Source organism: Neopelma chrysocephalum, unplaced genomic scaffold (assembly GCF_003984885.1).
Source record: "Neopelma chrysocephalum unplaced genomic scaffold, ASM398488v2 Primary Assembly neopelma1_103b, whole genome shotgun sequence".
Taxonomy (NCBI): domain Eukaryota; kingdom Metazoa; phylum Chordata; class Aves; order Passeriformes; family Pipridae; genus Neopelma; species Neopelma chrysocephalum.
The window spans coordinates 5,863,937-5,881,607 of NW_020897767.1; the positions used below are offsets into that span (position 1 = coordinate 5,863,937).

General features: G+C 46.1%; 1 protein-coding gene across 2 annotated transcripts; it reads right to left on the reverse strand.

The window, feature by feature from the left end:
- Positions 1-1,968: 1,968 nt before the first annotated feature.
- Positions 1,969-15,076, reverse strand: LOC113973619 (carnosine N-methyltransferase 2). 2 transcript variants are annotated; one of them, XM_027695969.1, is made up of 8 exons: positions 14,899-15,076; positions 12,369-12,430; positions 10,895-11,033; positions 9,201-9,253; positions 6,421-6,528; positions 6,200-6,330; positions 5,808-5,901; positions 1,969-4,798 (listed from the first exon to the last, which is right to left on the reverse strand). In XM_027695969.1, the coding sequence occupies exons 1-8, from the start codon at positions 14,913-14,915 to the stop codon at positions 4,443-4,445; spliced, it is 960 nt and encodes a 319-aa protein (XP_027551770.1). In that variant the 5' UTR covers positions 14,916-15,076; the 3' UTR covers positions 1,969-4,442. The 2 variants fall into 2 exon arrangements, with proteins under 2 accessions (XP_027551770.1, XP_027551771.1); XM_027695970.1 differs by lacking the exon at positions 12,369-12,430.
- Between the last annotated feature and the right edge of the window lie 2,595 nt (positions 15,077-17,671).

Sequence of the window (17,671 nt, forward strand, 5' to 3'; positions counted from 1 at the left end):
GCAATGGCCAATAATAAAGATATTTTAGACTTAGATTAGATATTCATTCTCAGTCTGAAGGATATGACCTTCAAAAAAATGGTAGTTTGAAAAGCAGGATAACAAACACCTCCTTGGAGTTATGATCAGAAGGTTATTATTCCTTTGAAGGCCTCTGCAAGTTCCAGAAAGGTGAGCACGATCCTACCACCAGTACATGGAGGTACTACAGCATCATCAGGGAGTTTCATCAGGATGCTGCCGTCTCTGATGATACAGAGCCTGTGGAGATGGCTCGTATTTTGGGTCATCTGGACTAACTCCATCAAAAGCCAAAAGACCCTGCACATTGAGCTGGCAGTTACTCCTGTCCTTCCCATCATAAAGCTCTTTGTGAACAGTCAGTCCCTTAGAAAACCCAAATTCTGTGCCTAGCAAGGACTATCTGAGAGTATTTCCAAGGACACATGGTTTCAGTCAGCTGGAAGACTACTTTCTCGATATAAACATGCCCCAGTTTTCCTAGATACAATGTTGTGGCAACCTCTCTTCCTCATCTAGATCCTGCCTCAGGTTTCTGCACCCAAGGGACCTCCAGAACTAGCATCCTAAATCTAAAGGCTGCAGGGCAAGCTTTGGTATCTCAATGAAAACTATTAATACAGATATGGCACAGCTCCTGACTAGTGGAGATCTCACCTTACAGCCATGCATTTATTTGGTATATTTATTTATGAAGAATGCATGGGGTACTCAAAGATTTGCTACATCCTTGATGTAAGCTTCAACAGATTTGTTTGGGTAAATATTGAAGGGAGAGGTAAAAAAGTTCAGCCTCTGTATTTTTATCCTTTGCCCCCTGATTGAGATTAGGTTTAATCTTTTCAATATGTGGTCCACTGTTTTACTGAGCTTGTCTTTTAATGGGATTATTCAGAAATCAGCTAACAGATCTTGCAGTTTCTATGCCACCTTCATTCCCCTGGCAATGCTTATGGGTAGAGAAGTCTTAACATTCACTTCAAAGTCAGCCCCCAAGACTTCATACAGGCCCAGTAAAAATAAAATTATCCATCCTTGATGTTACAAAGAGCTGCTCTCTGTAGCTCCTTTTTAGGGGACTGTAACACATAATCAGAGCTCTGCATTGAAATGGGCATATTACTAACTGGAAATAAGGATAAAATCTGCAACTGCTCCACATGAAACAATGCAGTTTGGGCTTTGCAGACCTTAATTCTACTGCAGAGTACACAGAGCAGCTTACTACATGGTTATCCACAAAAGCATTTGCTTTGGGCTGAAACAACTTGTCATGCTGACTGAGTGGCACAGCTCCCTCTGGGAGACATGGACCAGGCTCCTCACTAACTGCAGCAGAGTAGGGCTCATCCTGGCCTGAGTTTAGCAGGGTTAATCTGGCTCAAAGCTAAAGCAGAAGCAACTTCCTGCTCCTGACATCCCCTTCCTTGTGTTTTCCTCCCTGGTTAGCTGTGACTCCTCGTTCACTGTCTGCAGACCTGGCCTTGAGAGGCAGCCAAGCTGCAGCACTTCAGCCGTCAAGTGGGATAAAAAAAACAACCCAAAAGCAGATTTCATGCATCTCCTCTGTCACTTGTGTTGTGCAATCGTGACTTTTTTTACAAACCAGACCCCAACATCAGAGTCAGAGCCCGTGACTCTGCAGGAGAAAAAAGCGCGGTCCCCAGCAGCCGGGATGAGGATGAGATGAGCCAGCAAGGAAAGCTGGATGCATTTGTCAGCCTGACTACGTGATGCTGCTTCTTCAGCTCAGCATCTCCAGCGTTTCGGGAGGAGGATTTATTCCGCTGGCTGCTGCAGCCCTCTCGTGGCCACACAGACGCAGCCGCGCTCCTGCTGCTGGGAAAGCACAGCCCGAAATTCCGTGTGGGAGGAGAGCGTCTTGTAAAAAGCACAACAAATAGTTATTAAATAGCATGTTCGCCCAAGAATAAATATATAAATAAATGGAACAGACACTTAGGATGCTATTTATTCCAGGTGTACAAGCAGAGTCGTTGATAAATTACTTGCTTTTGAAGAATCAAAAGAAAAAATACAGATAAAGCACTAAGCAGCCGTGTTTTTAATGGGGTGTCCTATTTCATCTCTCCAGGCTGTCGCTAAACAGTCTGCTTTGAAGTGCTCCTTTTCTTCTGAGCATTTGCACATTGATTTACAATGGTGTGGGTAAATATTGTGCTCACAGATGGGTTTTGCTGAGTATCTGCTTATTGGAAATGTGTCTGCCTGCTCAGGAAACTCCAAGGAGGGATGAAAAACCTTTTGGGTTGGGGAAGATCTGGGGGAATTTGGACTGTGCCAAATTCCTGCAAAGATTAACAGACAGATTGTTCTTTGGAACTTGAAAAGCAAGCCTGGTTTGGGGTACATTTTGTTTTTCCTTTCTAGATAGAAACCAGAGACATCACTATCGCTTGGGAGTAAACCACAGGACTCCATAGTGGAAGGAGAACATGAATGGGAGCAGTGCTGAGAGCCTGCCCAACAGCCCAGCTGTACACTCCCTGCCCAGTGCTGGGAGCCAGCACAAGCAAAGGAGATGCCTATAGAACAAATAGAATGGATCAAAGGGAAAAGCTTGTGCACAGGGATGGTGCACAGGTATTCCTCTGGAGGAGGTTGTCTAGTTTTGATCGATGTTTCTTGAAATAACAGCAACAGTACCTACAGACCAGGGTGCTGCAGTACTGCCAGAGAGATATTATGCTACTGTTTTCCCAATACTTTTCTCTTTTTTTCCCTTACAGGAGTTTCAGGAGAAATGGTTGCACTTCAAAAAGATATGATATAAACCAAACCCAACCTAAAAAATATACCCCAAAAGAGCAAAGGACAGAATGGAGCTACAGTGACTCCATGGGCTCGTTACCTTTTCAGACGGTGTGATGCTACTCCTGGCAGTAACTGCGTCTGGGCAGATGGCCAGTGAATGGGGGGTGGATGGGTTTAGCAGCACCAGCAGGGCTCTGGATGACAATGACATCTAATGTTTTGCAAGCCATTGTGCTGACCCATGTGTTCATGATGCTGGAACAAGCCATTTGATCCATACCAGACATCAAGAAGGCAGCGGTACCTGAGCCCCTTCAGGTGCACACAGGTGTGTGTTATCCAGGTTAAGCATGGAAAAATCAGTTCATAGAGATGGGCTCTGTGCCTGCAGGTATTTTCCATCTAAGCTGGTGTTTCCTGCCCTGAGACCTCTTTGCAGTGAGCCTGGCGTGGCTGCAGGCAGCTTTTCCCCGTGTGGTCAATCCAAGGTCTGCACTGCTCTAAGGCACTAAATGCAGAGCCAAACCTCCCTGGCATCCTCTGGCAGCACCTCTTTCAGCCCCCCAAACAGCTCAGGACCCTGTGGTAATAGTCTTATCTCACCTATATTAACATCTTAACCACATACACCATATTTGAGTACTATAGGTACTGTTTTGCTGTGCTGTAGCAATGAGACACAGGCTGCCTCCCAGGGCTGCAGCACAAGGACAAGCTGCAGCTCACTCACAGCTCTTCCACATCCCCAGGCTCATCTTTCTCACTTACAAGAAATCCTTAATGCTCTCATAAAATGGTATTTTGCATATTTTTTGTTTTTAACTAAATAACCTCTTTGCTCTTCATTTTCTGTAAGCTCATATGTGCAGAAAAAGATGTGACTTTTTTTGGTTTAAGATTGCTTTTATTTTATATGGAGACAAACTGTAGTAAGAAAGTAACAAAATTAATATCTACCTGAAAGAACATGTGGCAAGGATCATCCTGGGATCTGAAATATTCTCCAAATAAAAAGGCTGATAAATTTTTAAGACATGTCCATATTGCAAGATGCTGAGAGGCTTGGGGTAGTAAATACTTACATTGACAAAACCATGTGAAATACCCTAATGCAGAGCAACTTACAGTTCAGGTCCGGGTGCAAAGCAGCTGGGATATCTTGCTGGTTTTGTCCAGCACAAATGGAAGCATTGGGTCTGTACACGGCCAGCACAAGGGCTGCAGCCTCCTCCTGGCTGCAAAGCAACCCCTGGTCATACAGACCCATCTTTAGATATGTAAACATCCTGTCTACATAGAAAAGTGGAAGTCCCAGTGTTGGAAGCACAGACAGGATGCTTACTGTGAAAAAACAAGTCCATGTAGGCTTTTAGGGAGATGGAGCTCTTTACTTTCTGGAAAATATTCTCCTAGGGATGGACTAAGTAGCCAGGGTGTAATCTTGGACCTGGTGACCTCATCAGGACAAGGAACTCGTCCCAGTGTGGCGGGCAGCTCTGCTGGCACTGGCTGGCAGTGGTAGGCTGCAGCTGAGCCCCACTTTCTTGCCTTCTTGCCTGCGAGTCATCTTCTTTCTATGCTACACATTCCTGTGACTGCATCACCCCCATCCCCACCCCAGTTTGTCCTCTGCAGTCAGTCCGGCTTTAGGACTCCACCACGATCATGCTCAGGTTGTTGCTGAAGATGATCCTGCCGTCCTTGGTGCTGCTACACTCGGGCTGGCACAGGGCCTCCCGCAGCCGCTGCCTCAGCGCCGGTGGCGCCGTGCCCAGGAAGTCTTTTGTCCCCGTCAGGAAATCCATCATGAGGCCGCCAACCGCGTCCCCCTCAACGAAGCACTCGGTGATATCCCATCCCGACGGGAACTCGTACACGCGGTGTTCGACTCCGAGTCTCTTCAGGACATCCGTGATGCCGCTGGAGGTGATGTAGTGGCCGCTGTCAGTGGAAGGCAGGCAGTCCCTGTGCTTCTTCCATAAGCTGGCCCACCCGCTGCTGTCTGCCAGGGCAGGAGGGGAGGTTACTTTTGCAAAGCCAAGGCAGTCAAACACCAGCTAATGCACCTGCAAAATGAGCTGGAAATGCTCCCTCGCTGCTGGCCCAGGCCTTGCCAGGACCAGGAGGAGTGCTTTCCCCTTACTTGAGTCTACCTATAAAAGTCTGTGCCTAGAGAGGGGTAAAACTCTTTTCTCCCTCAGCCTTCCCTCCAAAACTCTGCTGTTTAAAGGAAACTCCTAGGTGATGGTCTCCAGCACTGGGATTGACCAGAAGGAGGGATACACACAGAAGTACCAACATGCTGACCCTGAACATCCACACTACCTGTTACTTGTCTCTTGGCTAGAATAGTGCAGATGTTTTTATACATCATACTTCATTTTTAAGTGCACATCAAAGAATATATACCTGGAAAAATAGCCCCAAATAGCAAGGGAAACAGCCTACAGGCAATGTGAGAGAGAGTTTTAATGGCAAACACAGGAAAGTGTGCTTTATCCACCCCACCATGAGCCCAGGATTTATGAATGACACAAGGGATAAAGCACTCTATTGTTTTTAATAAATGCCACCATGTTATAAGTGCCTCTTTTTCCTGTCCTACTATAAAGCCTGCAGCTCTTGGCAGCATCTGTTCTGCTGGAGTCTGTGCCCACCAGACTGTGCAGAAATAAGAGCACCAAAAATGGGCCCACCCAGAGCTCTGGTTGTGTTTTGACAGTGCTGATTTCGCCAGGAAGAAGGATTGACCCCCATTCATAAACAGCCACACTTCCGTCTACTAAATCTTCATAAGCAGGGAAGCAAGAACACAAAATCTGTGCCTTAGACATTGGGATCCAAGAGACTAAGCCCAAGATTGCATGCTCCATATGAAATCCAGCACTAGTTTTAGTTATCTACTACAGAATAATTGTTACCGAAATCCCCAGGTAAACATCTGTGGCTCTCAAATTCAAAGCTCTTCAAAACTCCGGGAATGAAGCAAAAAAATAGAAGGTCCCACTTACCAGACAAAATTATGATCAGGAGTTTACCATGAAGGTCGAGGCAGCTGTGGAAAAACTTGATAGTATTGGGAATATCCTCCACACGGTACAGCATCTAGAAGAGACAGTTACACATAGCCATTATTCCTCCTCCACAGTGCAATGACACTCCAAAGCCTTAAACCCTTTCTATAGAGTTGTTTTTAATTGTGTACCAGTTGCTTCCCAGCCTGTCCTGACTCAGCACACACATTTAGGGACACTTCACAGGACTGGGCATTGTCAGCTTTGGTGTTTGTGGAGCCCCTGCAGGAGTTATTGCTCATGGGAGAGCATCCTAACTTCATGCATACATCAGAAATTAAGGGGGGGAGTGAAAGCTAATACTCCTATGTCAAAGCAATGCCCATTACCTGGATCATATGGATGAAGTCAAATTTCTTATGCGTGCCTTTCTCTTTCACCTGCTGTTCGTACTCTGAGGAAGTGAGCTGGTGCCAAATAAAAGAGACATTCTGCAGGTCTGGAGCTTGATTCACCAACTCTGTTTTATAAAGTAGAAAAAAACCATTAATTTAGCAGAACAGCAGATGGATGGTCCTCACTGTACCCCAGGCAGCAGGTACAGCCTTACCTTTGTAAGCTGCCACATGCTGCGGATTGGGCTCTACGATTTCGTTGTCAATAAGGACCCCTGGGTGCACAGCCTGCAGTATCCTGATCATTTTCAAATCCTGCTCACCTATTCAATAAACACAAATTCATTGCTTTAAGAAGTAGGTAAATGTGATGAACAGGTGCCAGAGCATCTACCACCACTACTGCCAGGAAATCCCCTGAGGAAGAGTGAGGCATGTTTGACCTTGTGGCTTGCATGGTGGAATCTGTGTGGGTATGTGCCCTGCAAAGTTAGCTATTGGTGCTCCTCTGTTGCAGTCTAAGCTCTGGAGAAGCAAGCAGCAGCCTGTCCTCCTGTGCTAGGAAATTTCCAGCTTTTTTTGAGGTCATGCAGGTCTCTTTGGTTTTTTCCCAGAAATGCTGTGATATACCAAGTCTAAAAAGTCCACCTGGTTCACCTGGAACTATGTAAATAAACAGCAGAGGTGGGCACCTTGCAGGGACTTCAGCAAGAATCCTGTCTCTAGCTGATGGTGGGGCCTAAAAATAGTCCTGCCTGTGCAAATGTCACACTGAGAGGTCTTGATATGAGATACTGCATCCTCCCTAGCCTTTCAGCTCATGAGAGCCATGAGAAAACTCGTCATCTTTGGCAGGTGTTGCAATAAATAGAATTCAAGGAGGGAAATACTACCCATGCCAGCACTAAAGGGACATCCAGGGCAGGAGGAATCCTTTGAAATTGGAGAAAAAATACCCAAGGCCCCTGAGCAATGAAGTGGCAGCAGTGCAGGGTTGGCCAAAGGCACAAGGGAAGAGACTGTGGCTGCATCAGCTGAAGGCAGGTGCGCAGACCAACATTGTTGTCAGGAAGGAAGATTCCCATAGCAAGCAGCTGAATCACTTTAGAAAGTCCTAAATTTCAGTTTTTAAATACCTGGGGTGGGGAGCACCAGCCCTTAGAGGTGCTGCCGTGGGCTCCCTGCAAGCTCAGAGCAGGTTGGAGGCAAAGGATCACTGCGCCATGCCCTAGAGCCACTGATGGTGGCAAATGAGTATACCAGCAGCAAGTGGGTATCTTAAAAGCTGCTTGGGATTGGTTTTTTTCACTCCATCTCTGCAAAATTCCTTAATCCAGTCTTTGCAAGAGCAGGTAATAACGTCCTCAACCAGGCTGTCTGCAGAAAAGAAGCAGTAAAATATGATGCTCCAGAGCAGGGATTTCTCTGCTCCAGCTTGCTCTGCCAGCAACAACCCTTCAGCACTGGCCACAGCAGGGCTGGGACAGTAATGAAACCACTCTGGCAACCAACAGCCCATGCTGCTGGAACTGGGAAGTTTCAGCCCATAGTTAATCCGGTCATGGGAAAACTCAGGGTGAATGAGAAAATGTGATCTGGATTGGCACACAGGCTTTTAGGATGTAGAGTTGGTCACTAATCCCCATTAATATTTTCATCAACTAAACTAATTCTGGGGGCTCTGTGAAACCCGAGTCCATGCCTGGAAAGGTCAGGGATCAGACATAACCTTTTGCTCAGTGCCATCCCAGCTCACTCCCTGCCCAGCCACAGACATTCCGCTCATGCAGCCATGGGCAAGCTGAGGGGGTGTGGGTCTGTACCACTGTCTTGTCGTCTGTGAGGGGCAATCAGCCAGGAAACACAGGAAATTTTAGAGTTTTTATTTTTCCATTAAAACCTCTTCTGAAAAGGACATAAGGAAAATTAAGGATGGTGCTAAAACTGCATTTTCCCCTTGTGTTTCCTTGGAGTCAGGATTTCTGTTTTATATTACTTAATGAAAATAGAATGTAATTGAGAACTGAATGATTTCTTCCTGCTTGCTTTCTCATATGCTCCAACATATTCCCAGTTGAGGAAAACAATCCAATGCTAATTTTCACTTACTCAGGAAAACAAGGGGAAAAAAAGTGAGAAAAATACTTTCATTTGAAAGTATTAGCACTTAAAATTCAGCTGAAAATACTTTTCAAAGCAAAAGTAAACTCTGACAAATCAAACTGCCGTTTCTTTTCTCTACTCTTTATTTTATCCCAGTTTCCCTAGGAGCAAAGTTAGCTGTTTCACCACTTTTTTGATTTTGTTTTTTTTTAAACACAAATACATTTAGAATTTTAGCTTTAAAGCTATTTTTTCCGAAGGATGGGTTTCTCTCTGGGGAAAAATATCATTTGCAGTTAAACTCTACTTTTCACTGTATAAAAACACAGCCGTAATAAAGAAACACGTCTTGAAAAAGCTGATGCAACCCCATGCTAATGATTGTGGCCAGCTGGTTTTGCAGTACTGGGGGCAGGGCATTGCCCAGCCTTGGCCTCTGGGATCCCTAAAAGCAAAGCAGAAAGAGAGATCCCTTCAGGTGGGTTGATCTAAGGCAGGACTTTGTGTGGAAAAAAATCTCTCTGATGTCTCTCTGTCAAGGTTGAAGATGCTCTTATACCTAATCAGAAACAGGAGACCTTGCTTTGAGGCATATAAAATCAGGTGAGAGTCATCAAGAGGCAGAAGCTAAGCTAAAATCACACACATCTCACTGCTCAGAAAGATTTGAGCAGCAGCATTTCAGAAGGGAAATGGGGAAGGAAGGGAGGGAGGGAGAGAGCCTTGTTCTCATCCCAGCTCCACTCTTCCTTCTGCCTTTCTCTGTTTTAGTGAGAAGCACTATCATTAATGCCTGAGTAGTTATCCTCATTGCCCAAAATTTCAGTATAACCTTCTGCTACCCACAGGGACCCCCATTCCCCAGCATCAGCAGTGCTGCCACACTCCTTACCTGTGCCACTTCCAACTCCCAGAACATTTATAGTCGATTTTCCATGGCCAAGACTGAAAGGATAAGTATGTGTTACTCAACCACATTATGTCACGTGACTTTTTGTTTTCATTCCTGTTGCTTGGATGACACATCGGCCCAGAAATTTTCATGTTATGCACATGAATTGGGATAGAAATTGGAGCATCCCTCTTGAGCCCAGCTATAACCAGCGTGGTGGGAGCCAGCCCAGTATTAGTAAGCTCATATTTCAAAGTACAGTAGGCAGCAGGGTGTAGTGTTTCCCCCCCTTTGCCAGAGAGTTTCCTTCAGGCTGTGGCTGGCACTGTGCAAAAAAGCTTTGGGGATCCCCAGGACAAAGGGCTCCCTTTGGGGGTAGCGGGGCTGTGCCTGGCTGGGGTGGGCACTGCTGAGAATGCAGGGACAAGGTGAGCTGGGGAGAACCTCTGCACCCTCAGGAGAAAATATTGGATATAAATACCCAGAGAAAGCAAAACCATCAGGCTATCCAGGTGATTGGAAATAACAGAATCACAGAATGTGCCGAGTTGGAAGGGACCCACAAATCATCTCTTATCAACATTAATCTTGGTTTAAAATTGGGAGGAATCCTCAATAACTTTTATCTTAGAAAAATTACTTATTAAAGGACTCCAGTCATGTGGTTCATAGCAGAATATTTAATAACAGCCTAGCTCAAGGTTGAGGGGCCATGTTCTGACTTGCTTTAAAGCTTTATTCTGCTCTTGGGCGTGGACTGTGCTGGGGAATTGAGTTTCCTGTACACAGTCTCAGGAGACACCACAGCAAGGATTCCGCAAGAGTGGAATGAGCAGCAAATCCTGAAGGGCATGAGTAGTCAAGGAGCCTTAGCCCTAATGAGGGTCAAGACCCTTTGACAGACCCACAATCAGCATCATAGAAAGCCACAAGGTTTTGCATCATTTAAATTCACAATAAAAATTTCCCAATACAATCTTCGAATTATTATAATTTTATTACTTATTTTTATATATATATGATCCAGAGAATAAAAAATTCCTACCCAAACTTTTTTCTCAATGGAGAATACAGTTGCTGTAACATCCAAAAATTACCCAAACTTGAAAGGGCTTTCTTATGGTTTGGATCTAGGCTGTTCTGAAATTATCTGCAGTTATCCAGTCTTAATATATTACATCAATACTTCACAAAACTGATTATCATTTGGTACTTAAGCAATGCAAATCGACTTAGGATAGAAATAAGGAAGTCTTAGGGGATTGAGAAAACCAAGAATTAGTCACTAGAAGAGAATTAGAAATGTGTTTCTGTTTAGATGGTGTGTGATGAAGTCCCAAAAGCAGGGAGAGACCGCATGAGAGCTTTCTTTCGAAAAAAACAAACAACCAAAAAACCCAAATTTAATCCTTGGAAAATCAGCTATTGAAAAGAGATGGACATGAAAGTGAGGTCTTGATTCTTTCCTTAACATAAGCTAAGGGGCAGCACAGTGTGTTAATTGAAATAGCACATACTCTGGAGTCCTTTATCAGAATATCCTGTAACTCAGTATTAGGGGATTTAAAACCAAAAAGCATTAAAGTTCATTGCTGCCCAAAAAAACCCTTAAAATGTATTTGCTGACCCTTGTATGCAGGTTGCCCTCCCTGGATAACAGATGGCTTTCCCAACTCAGTGGAAGCAATCCTTACCCAGCCATGATGTTGGGCAGTTGTTCCTTGTTGAACTCATCCATGCACTGGTGCTCTGTTGAATGATCCAAAAATGTCTTAAAAGCCTCCACATACTCCTCAGCTGTGAGACTTCTCATGGAAGGGATCGTATACAGCTCTTGAGAAACAAATATTGATTGTGTGTTAGTGGTTTCAAGGCAAGTGAAGGGTCAAAGCACTTACCTCATGGAAGAAACCCAACCCAACCCAACAGGAGAGAGAGATTAGGGAAGATGATGCAGAGGATGCACTTTCCAACTGGTTCACACTCAGGGTTTGAAAATTATTCTTGGATATCCTTTGACATCAGCATTTTTGTTAAGTGCCTCATCACTAGAGGTAAGCCTGAGGAAAATGTCTCCAAAATGCTTAGGCAGACATGGGGACTGGAGGGTTTTTCTAGAAGACTAAAGAAGAGAATGTGAAGGGAATTGCACAGCAGGTCCACACTTGGTGGGGGGGCCATCACTTGTGCCCATGCTGGACAGTGTAACTGAGATGGGCAGCTACTGACACACTTCTTAGGAAAGGTGATGCAACACAAAAACTGCCACCTGCAGCTGAAGCAAAAATAGTCAACCCTGTGCACCTCATTTCTGACTCTTGCCAGCATGGGACTGAAATGGGCTTCCAGGGAGGTGAATTCCCTACTGGGAACTGCAGCTCATGGCCAGGAGAGCAACTGATATCAAAACATTTCATCTGAATGGGCTCATGTTCAAATGTGGTTGGCTGACACCAAGATTTCTCTCTCAGAGTCGAAACCAGTGGTTGCAAGCAATTATTGTAAAAACTCCCTTTCCTGCTGTCTCATCCTAGTTGTTGCCAGGGCACAAGCTCTGGCCAACTGCTTGGGTGTGAGGGCCTACAACAGTACTAAGACCAGAGGCTCACAAGAAGATGCCCTGCAGCTGGGTACTGGGTCTGGGTCTGTCTCAGGCAGAGGGCTGCAGTAGGAAGGCAGTTGTAGTGCCAGCCTCAATGTGCGAGATCAACGTTGGAAAGGCATCATTCAGTGGGGAAAAAATCAGCTTTTCCTCCTAGACAAAATGAGGGTGAAGCACAGGACACAGCAGAACATCATCGTCCTCATTTTTGCCTTTCAGGGAGCTGCTTTCTTATCATCTGCTTTTAGTTGCCACTAATAAGAAAACTGTATATCTCATCCAGGACTGTGCCATCTCAAATTAAATGACTCTGCTGTTTCCAAAACCACATGTCATTGACAGCTGTGTTTCTGGTCCAGAAAAATATCAACATCTACCCTCAACACTTTTAATTAAACTCTAACATAAACCTGAAATCACCTGAATTGCAGTCAGTTTATCTTCCTACTTCTTTCTTTTTTTTTTTTAAAACAATCTCTAACTCCAAAAGAATTAAAATATGTTTGTAATGATAGCAAGCTGAGTGGGCATTTTACTTTATTCTCCTTTTTTATTCTCCCAAATACCTGAATTATCGTGTGGAGTTGTCAGAATCTCTGCTTCAAAGTTCATGCTGGGGAAACTATTCCTGTAAGGAAAGTATAGCACTTCAGTTATTTGAAGAACCTGTATTTTTTTGAAGCTGCATTGAAAATGCAGAACAAAGGGAAGATGCTCCAGGACAGATTTTCCTCTCCTGATAATCAATGATTTGTTCTTTTTTACTAAAGGAAGTCAAAACTTCTTTGTTAGCTGATCATAGAGTCATAGAATCCTAGAATATTTTGGATGGAAAGGGACCTTAAAGCTCAGCTTGTACCAACCCTCTGCCATGGGCAGGGACACCTTTCACTAGACCAGGTTGCTCCAAGCCCCATTCAACCTGGCCTTGGACACTTCCAGGGAGGGGGCATCCAGAACTGGCCACCTGCACCAGTGTTTGTCTGAGATGTGTTGTGGAAGTTTTTGTACCCCAGCAAAATCATTTACCAGTCAATGCAGTTGAAGGCATTAGACTGATATTACATACCCTGTGAAACCTTGAATCATGGATGGAATAAAAGAAAGAGCAGTGAAATTAGGAGAAGATTATAGTGAGCATCAGCATCCAAAGTGCTAAAATATCTGCTTGGCCTGTTGTTTCAGGGACCCTTTTTGCTTTGCTTTTTTTGCCTTTTTTTTGTTTTTGTTTTTTTGCGGGGTTTTGGGGGGGCTGTTTGTTTGTTTTGTTTTGTTTTGTTTTGTTTTGTTTTTTTACTTCAGATTTTCCTGGCTGCAAATATTACATCAGGTAACTTGCAGAAGATATTTGTTCCAAGGACAAAAGTCAAAGAGGGCATTTGGCCATAAATGTTTTCATTCAGTTACATGTTTTCACTCAGTTTTCGGGAGCTTTTTTTTTGTGAAGACCTCCAGCAATGGAGTCACATCTTCTTTCCTTTTAAAATATGCCTCATCTCTAAAACAGGGATGAGGTGCCACTGGAAAAAAGGAAGGGAGGAAATTAAATTGGAGCAAGGACCTTGCTTCTGCAAATAAAATGTTGGGCTGATCTGTCTATGCAAAGGGAATAGTCACCTCCTGGGTAACCACATTTCAGCATCAAGATGCACAGCAAGACTTAAGGGTGATATTCCTGTATAATCTCTGTATAACCTAACACATCACTGCTCCCAAAACCTTGCTGTTAGAACATGCTTCATGAGAAGCAGTCTGAGATAGCAGACAACAACCCACAACTCTCCTCTGCCATGGAAAAAAATCCCATATGAAGAAGAAACAAGGTAGGAGGTGGAAAAGTAAAGAAGGGAGTCTTGTGGTGGGGCTTTGAGGTACAAATATGTAACAATTTGCTGGCAGGTAGCAAAGAAGTGGCCACAGGTGCAAATAGCACACTGCTTTGGTTGATGAAGGCAAGAAAGGACTGAGATGTCCCAGAAGTCTTGGAGATGCTGGGGCAGTGCCAGAGTTCTGCAAAGAGCAGTTGATTTCCTCTGAGTTCAGTACCAAAGCCATGTAATTGTCTCAAAGGTCTCAGTTTCACCACCTTGACCTCACCTCTCCTCAGGAAAGGCCTCATGGAAGTTCAACAGGAACAAGCCTGAACTCAGCCCACCTCCATAAGCTCCAGCTTGGCTGCAGGCCAGTCCCTCCAATTTCCACTCGACCCTCTTCCATCTCTGCCTGCCAATACAGAGGACTGTTTTGTCCCCTCAGCTGGCTCAACCCAGCAAGATGGTTTTCAGAACAAATGTCCCGCTAATATGCTGAGGGGTAGCATGGCTTCCCCTGTTCCCCTGGCTTCCTTAGAGGAACAGCTCTGGGCATGAGCTCCATTTCTGACCGGTCAAATGTTTCCAGCCGTGCCAGGAGACCTGCCAGGTGACCTGGGCAGAGTGCAGCACAGGAATGCACCAGGACGGATGACACCAAGATAACTCTTCCACTGACACTTTTGCCATTTCTCCCCAGGCAGGGGTTAGATTCTAAGATTGATTAACACTTGTCAGTAGCAAGGTAAAACGGGAACAAATAGACTTCCTCTAAAATCTGGCTTAAAATCTAGATCCTAAAATTTGAATACAAAATTTTGGGCTGATGCTGCCCACCCCAAGGCCCCAGTACCCCACAGCAGGACCGAGCTGGTGACTGCCAGGGAGTGGGATGCTCACAGGCTGCTGGTCCTGCCCCAGGTCCCAGCTAAGATGGAGCTTGTATCACCAAGGTTAAACCTCTTCCCTCCACAAACCAAGCAGGATGCATTATGGACTGCAGGTGCAGGGCACAGAGGGAATTCACAGTGTTGCTTTAAAGGATGCAGCCCCCTTAAGTTAAAGTTTTTTCTAGAAATACAAATTGCAAGAATATCTTCATAACTCATATACATTTCATTACACCTAAACTTAGGCTGTGAAGGGGCTAAAGGTCTCCCTTAGCCCTCATCCCTCCCAGGACATGGGCACATCCTCTGCCACTCCTACCTTACACACACCCGTCTGTGACACAGAAACAGCGAGATGTTGGGGAAACACCATCCCGCTCCCCTCCAAAACTCACCTCTTCGCCGCGTCCATTGTCGGGGTGGCTGCTGTCCAGGGGCACAGGAGTTGGTCTTTGATGATCCTTGTGGGTCCCTTTCAGCTCAGAATACTCTGAGCTTCTGTGACACAGCAGCTGGGCACGGGGCCGGGGGTCAGCCCCTAGGTCAGCATGTCCACCTGCCGCCCGCGCCGCGCCGGACGCTCAAACCCCGCGGCGCTGGGGGCGACCCGGGAGCGCGGCCGCGGCTCTGCCGGCACCTGTCGGGACAGGCAGCGTCACTGGGGCGAGGGGGGGAAACCCGAGCCCCGCGGGGAAGCAGCGGGGGGCCGGGGCGGGCAGTGAGCGGGGCCCGGCGTCCGCAGGGATGTCCTCATCGCGCGGGGGTTGCGCTGCGGTCAGGGGGAGAGAAACAAAAAAAGGGACACATTGAGACTTCCAAACCTTTAAAGCCCGGGTGGAAGTGGCTGAGGAGTGTCCGGACGGACGGGAGGCTATTTGCGTTCACTTTTTAATGTGCTGTAAAACCTTCCTCCGTGCTCACCGCCCTGGGCAGAAGGGGACGCTTTCCTGCATCCTTGCCGCGCTGCTGCCTGATGGATGGGGCATGCACTGAGAGATCCCTGCTTTCTCCAGGGACAAGAGGAGCTCACTGACTGCCCAGAGACCTGAGCAAGTGATTTTTCCATCTCTGATTCAGGTGGAAATGGGGCATAATGGCAGCACCTCTTGCAGCCCCGCAGTAGGGTAGCCTGGCGCATCCCCGATCCTGCCCCACGAAGGGGAGGGGGGTGGGTGGGCAACCAGGACGGGGGGCAGCGAGCCCAGCCTGCTCCCTCTCTGCTTGCAAAACCGCAGGGATTAGAAGGCAAGAAAACCTTTTTTGGGACAGCTGTCCAAGCCAGAGGTGGCTGGAGGTTCCCAGCAGAGGCTAACACAGCAGAAGGTGCAGTGGTCGCCGTTCCAAATACAGGAAATCCTGAGTGTCCCCTGCACCCTGCATCAGCTTTTCCCCTGCCCACATCCACAGGACTGATGCTCCTTTTGCCTAAAATCTAATAACACAAATGTAAAAAAAGAAAGGATTTAATAACTTTCTATTTCCAAGTGAAGTCCACTTGTGGAAAGAGCAGCATTAGGACCCTCTTCACTCCCTTCCCCTGAGGGCAATGGGTAGAAAAGATTTAGCAGATGATGAATAAAGCCTCATCCCTTGCTGAGCTACCCAAAACACTGCCTGCCCCACACAGATCCCTGAGACCAGGGACTTCAAGTGGGGAGGTTTCATCATCAAGTGACCTGCCTTGATTTAGACTGGATTTGGCTTCCAAATGGATTCAAGTTATCCACTGTGAGGCAGGTCCACAGCAGCACATTAAGCTAGAAATGACTGCATTGCTACTCCTAAACAAAATATTCCAAATATTTATTGAAATATTTTGAATAGGTGAGGAAAGACAAGAACCTCTTTGCTAGATCTAAAGTGCAGATTTGGCTCCATTTGACTGTCTGAGCAATGATTTTTACATCAGTCAATTCGATCCCTAAACATTCCTACCAGAGGTGCCAGTCCCCAACACCAACTGTGCACCAGTGGGTGCACCTGGAATGTCTCAGCTGCCTCATGACCCCCAGCCACCTCTGCCTTGTCCCAGCTAAGCTACCCCTCCATTCCCCCATGACAACGCCAGGGATGGACACCCTGCAGGTCCCGGCAGGAAGCCATACCTCCCCAGAGCAACAGGAGCTGTTGAGAAATCTCCAGCATCCAGGAGCTGCGCAGCCCTTGGAAACCTCCTTGTACATCCAGGGGGTACTGATACCCCTCCCTGTCCTCTTGTGTCCCTCCCAGCTCCAGGAGACCACGTAGGCGCATGCCACAACTGAGCCGGCATTAGCCTACAACAACAGCCTTTGTTCCCCAGTGCTGGAAACAACGGGACATTGTGGGCAGCTGCCCTGGCCGGCAGAAATTGGCAGCAGGGTGGCTTTGGAGGATGTACCCTCTGCAAGCCGTGTTTTCGGGTGTTCTGGCAGGCTCGTGACTAAATCCGCTCTGAACTCTGTTTTCCGTGCAAATCGAAAAAGCTGGTGTTTGATCAGTGAGGTGATGGCTAAAGCTAGAGCTGGGCTGCAGGGAGAGAAAAACAAAGAAACTGTGTTTATCCCCACACGCTGCGGCTGCTGAGGTCAGTTTTGGGCTGATCCAGCAGAAATAGGTCATTCGCTTTCCCCAGGGCAAGCAATGCCTGAGGCTGGTATTGCCCACAGCCCCAAGCTCCCTCGATGTTCCATCTCTGCCATCCCATCATGACAAGCTTGGACCTGTGTCTCCAGGCAGAAAAGCCTGGATATTCAGAAATCAAATTTCAATAACTTTATCTTCTAAATAGTGATCAGCTTTTAGGCTGATGAATGTCAGGAAGGTCCTTGGCATTTTTACAGAATGTCCATGGAAGCGAGGTTGGAACTAGATGGTCTTTAAGGTCCCTTCCAACCCAAACCAGTCTGTAATTCTATGATTAGTAGTATATTTTTTGAAACCCTTTCAGCTCCACCTAGGGCAACTGATTAAGGCTCATGTAATTTTTTTTGTGTAACTGATTTTCTCGTGAGCAGAGGTCTTCTCTTCTGCAGCAGTTTTCCCTTTTTCAATGGAAGTGTTTTCATCGCTACATATTTTCAGTTTTCTAGATGTATCTCCCAAAATACATCCAGCAGTTTCTCTACTCTCCTAAGTGAAATATTTGGTGCAAACATGTTATTCTGCATCAAGCAAGTTCCAGTAAAT

What these genes read in the sequence shown, in the direction of transcription:
- LOC113973619 (XM_027695969.1), bottom strand. An exon ending in CTGCCCAACATCATGGCTGG is followed by an intron (nt 9,254 to 10,894) that starts GTAAGGATTGCT and finishes TTATCCTTTCAG; the next exon opens with TCTTGGCCATGGAAAATCGA. An exon ending in ACTTCATCCATATGATCCAG is followed by an intron (nt 5,902 to 6,199) that starts GTAATGGGCATT and finishes TGTCTCTTCTAG; the next exon opens with ATGCTGTACCGTGTGGAGGA.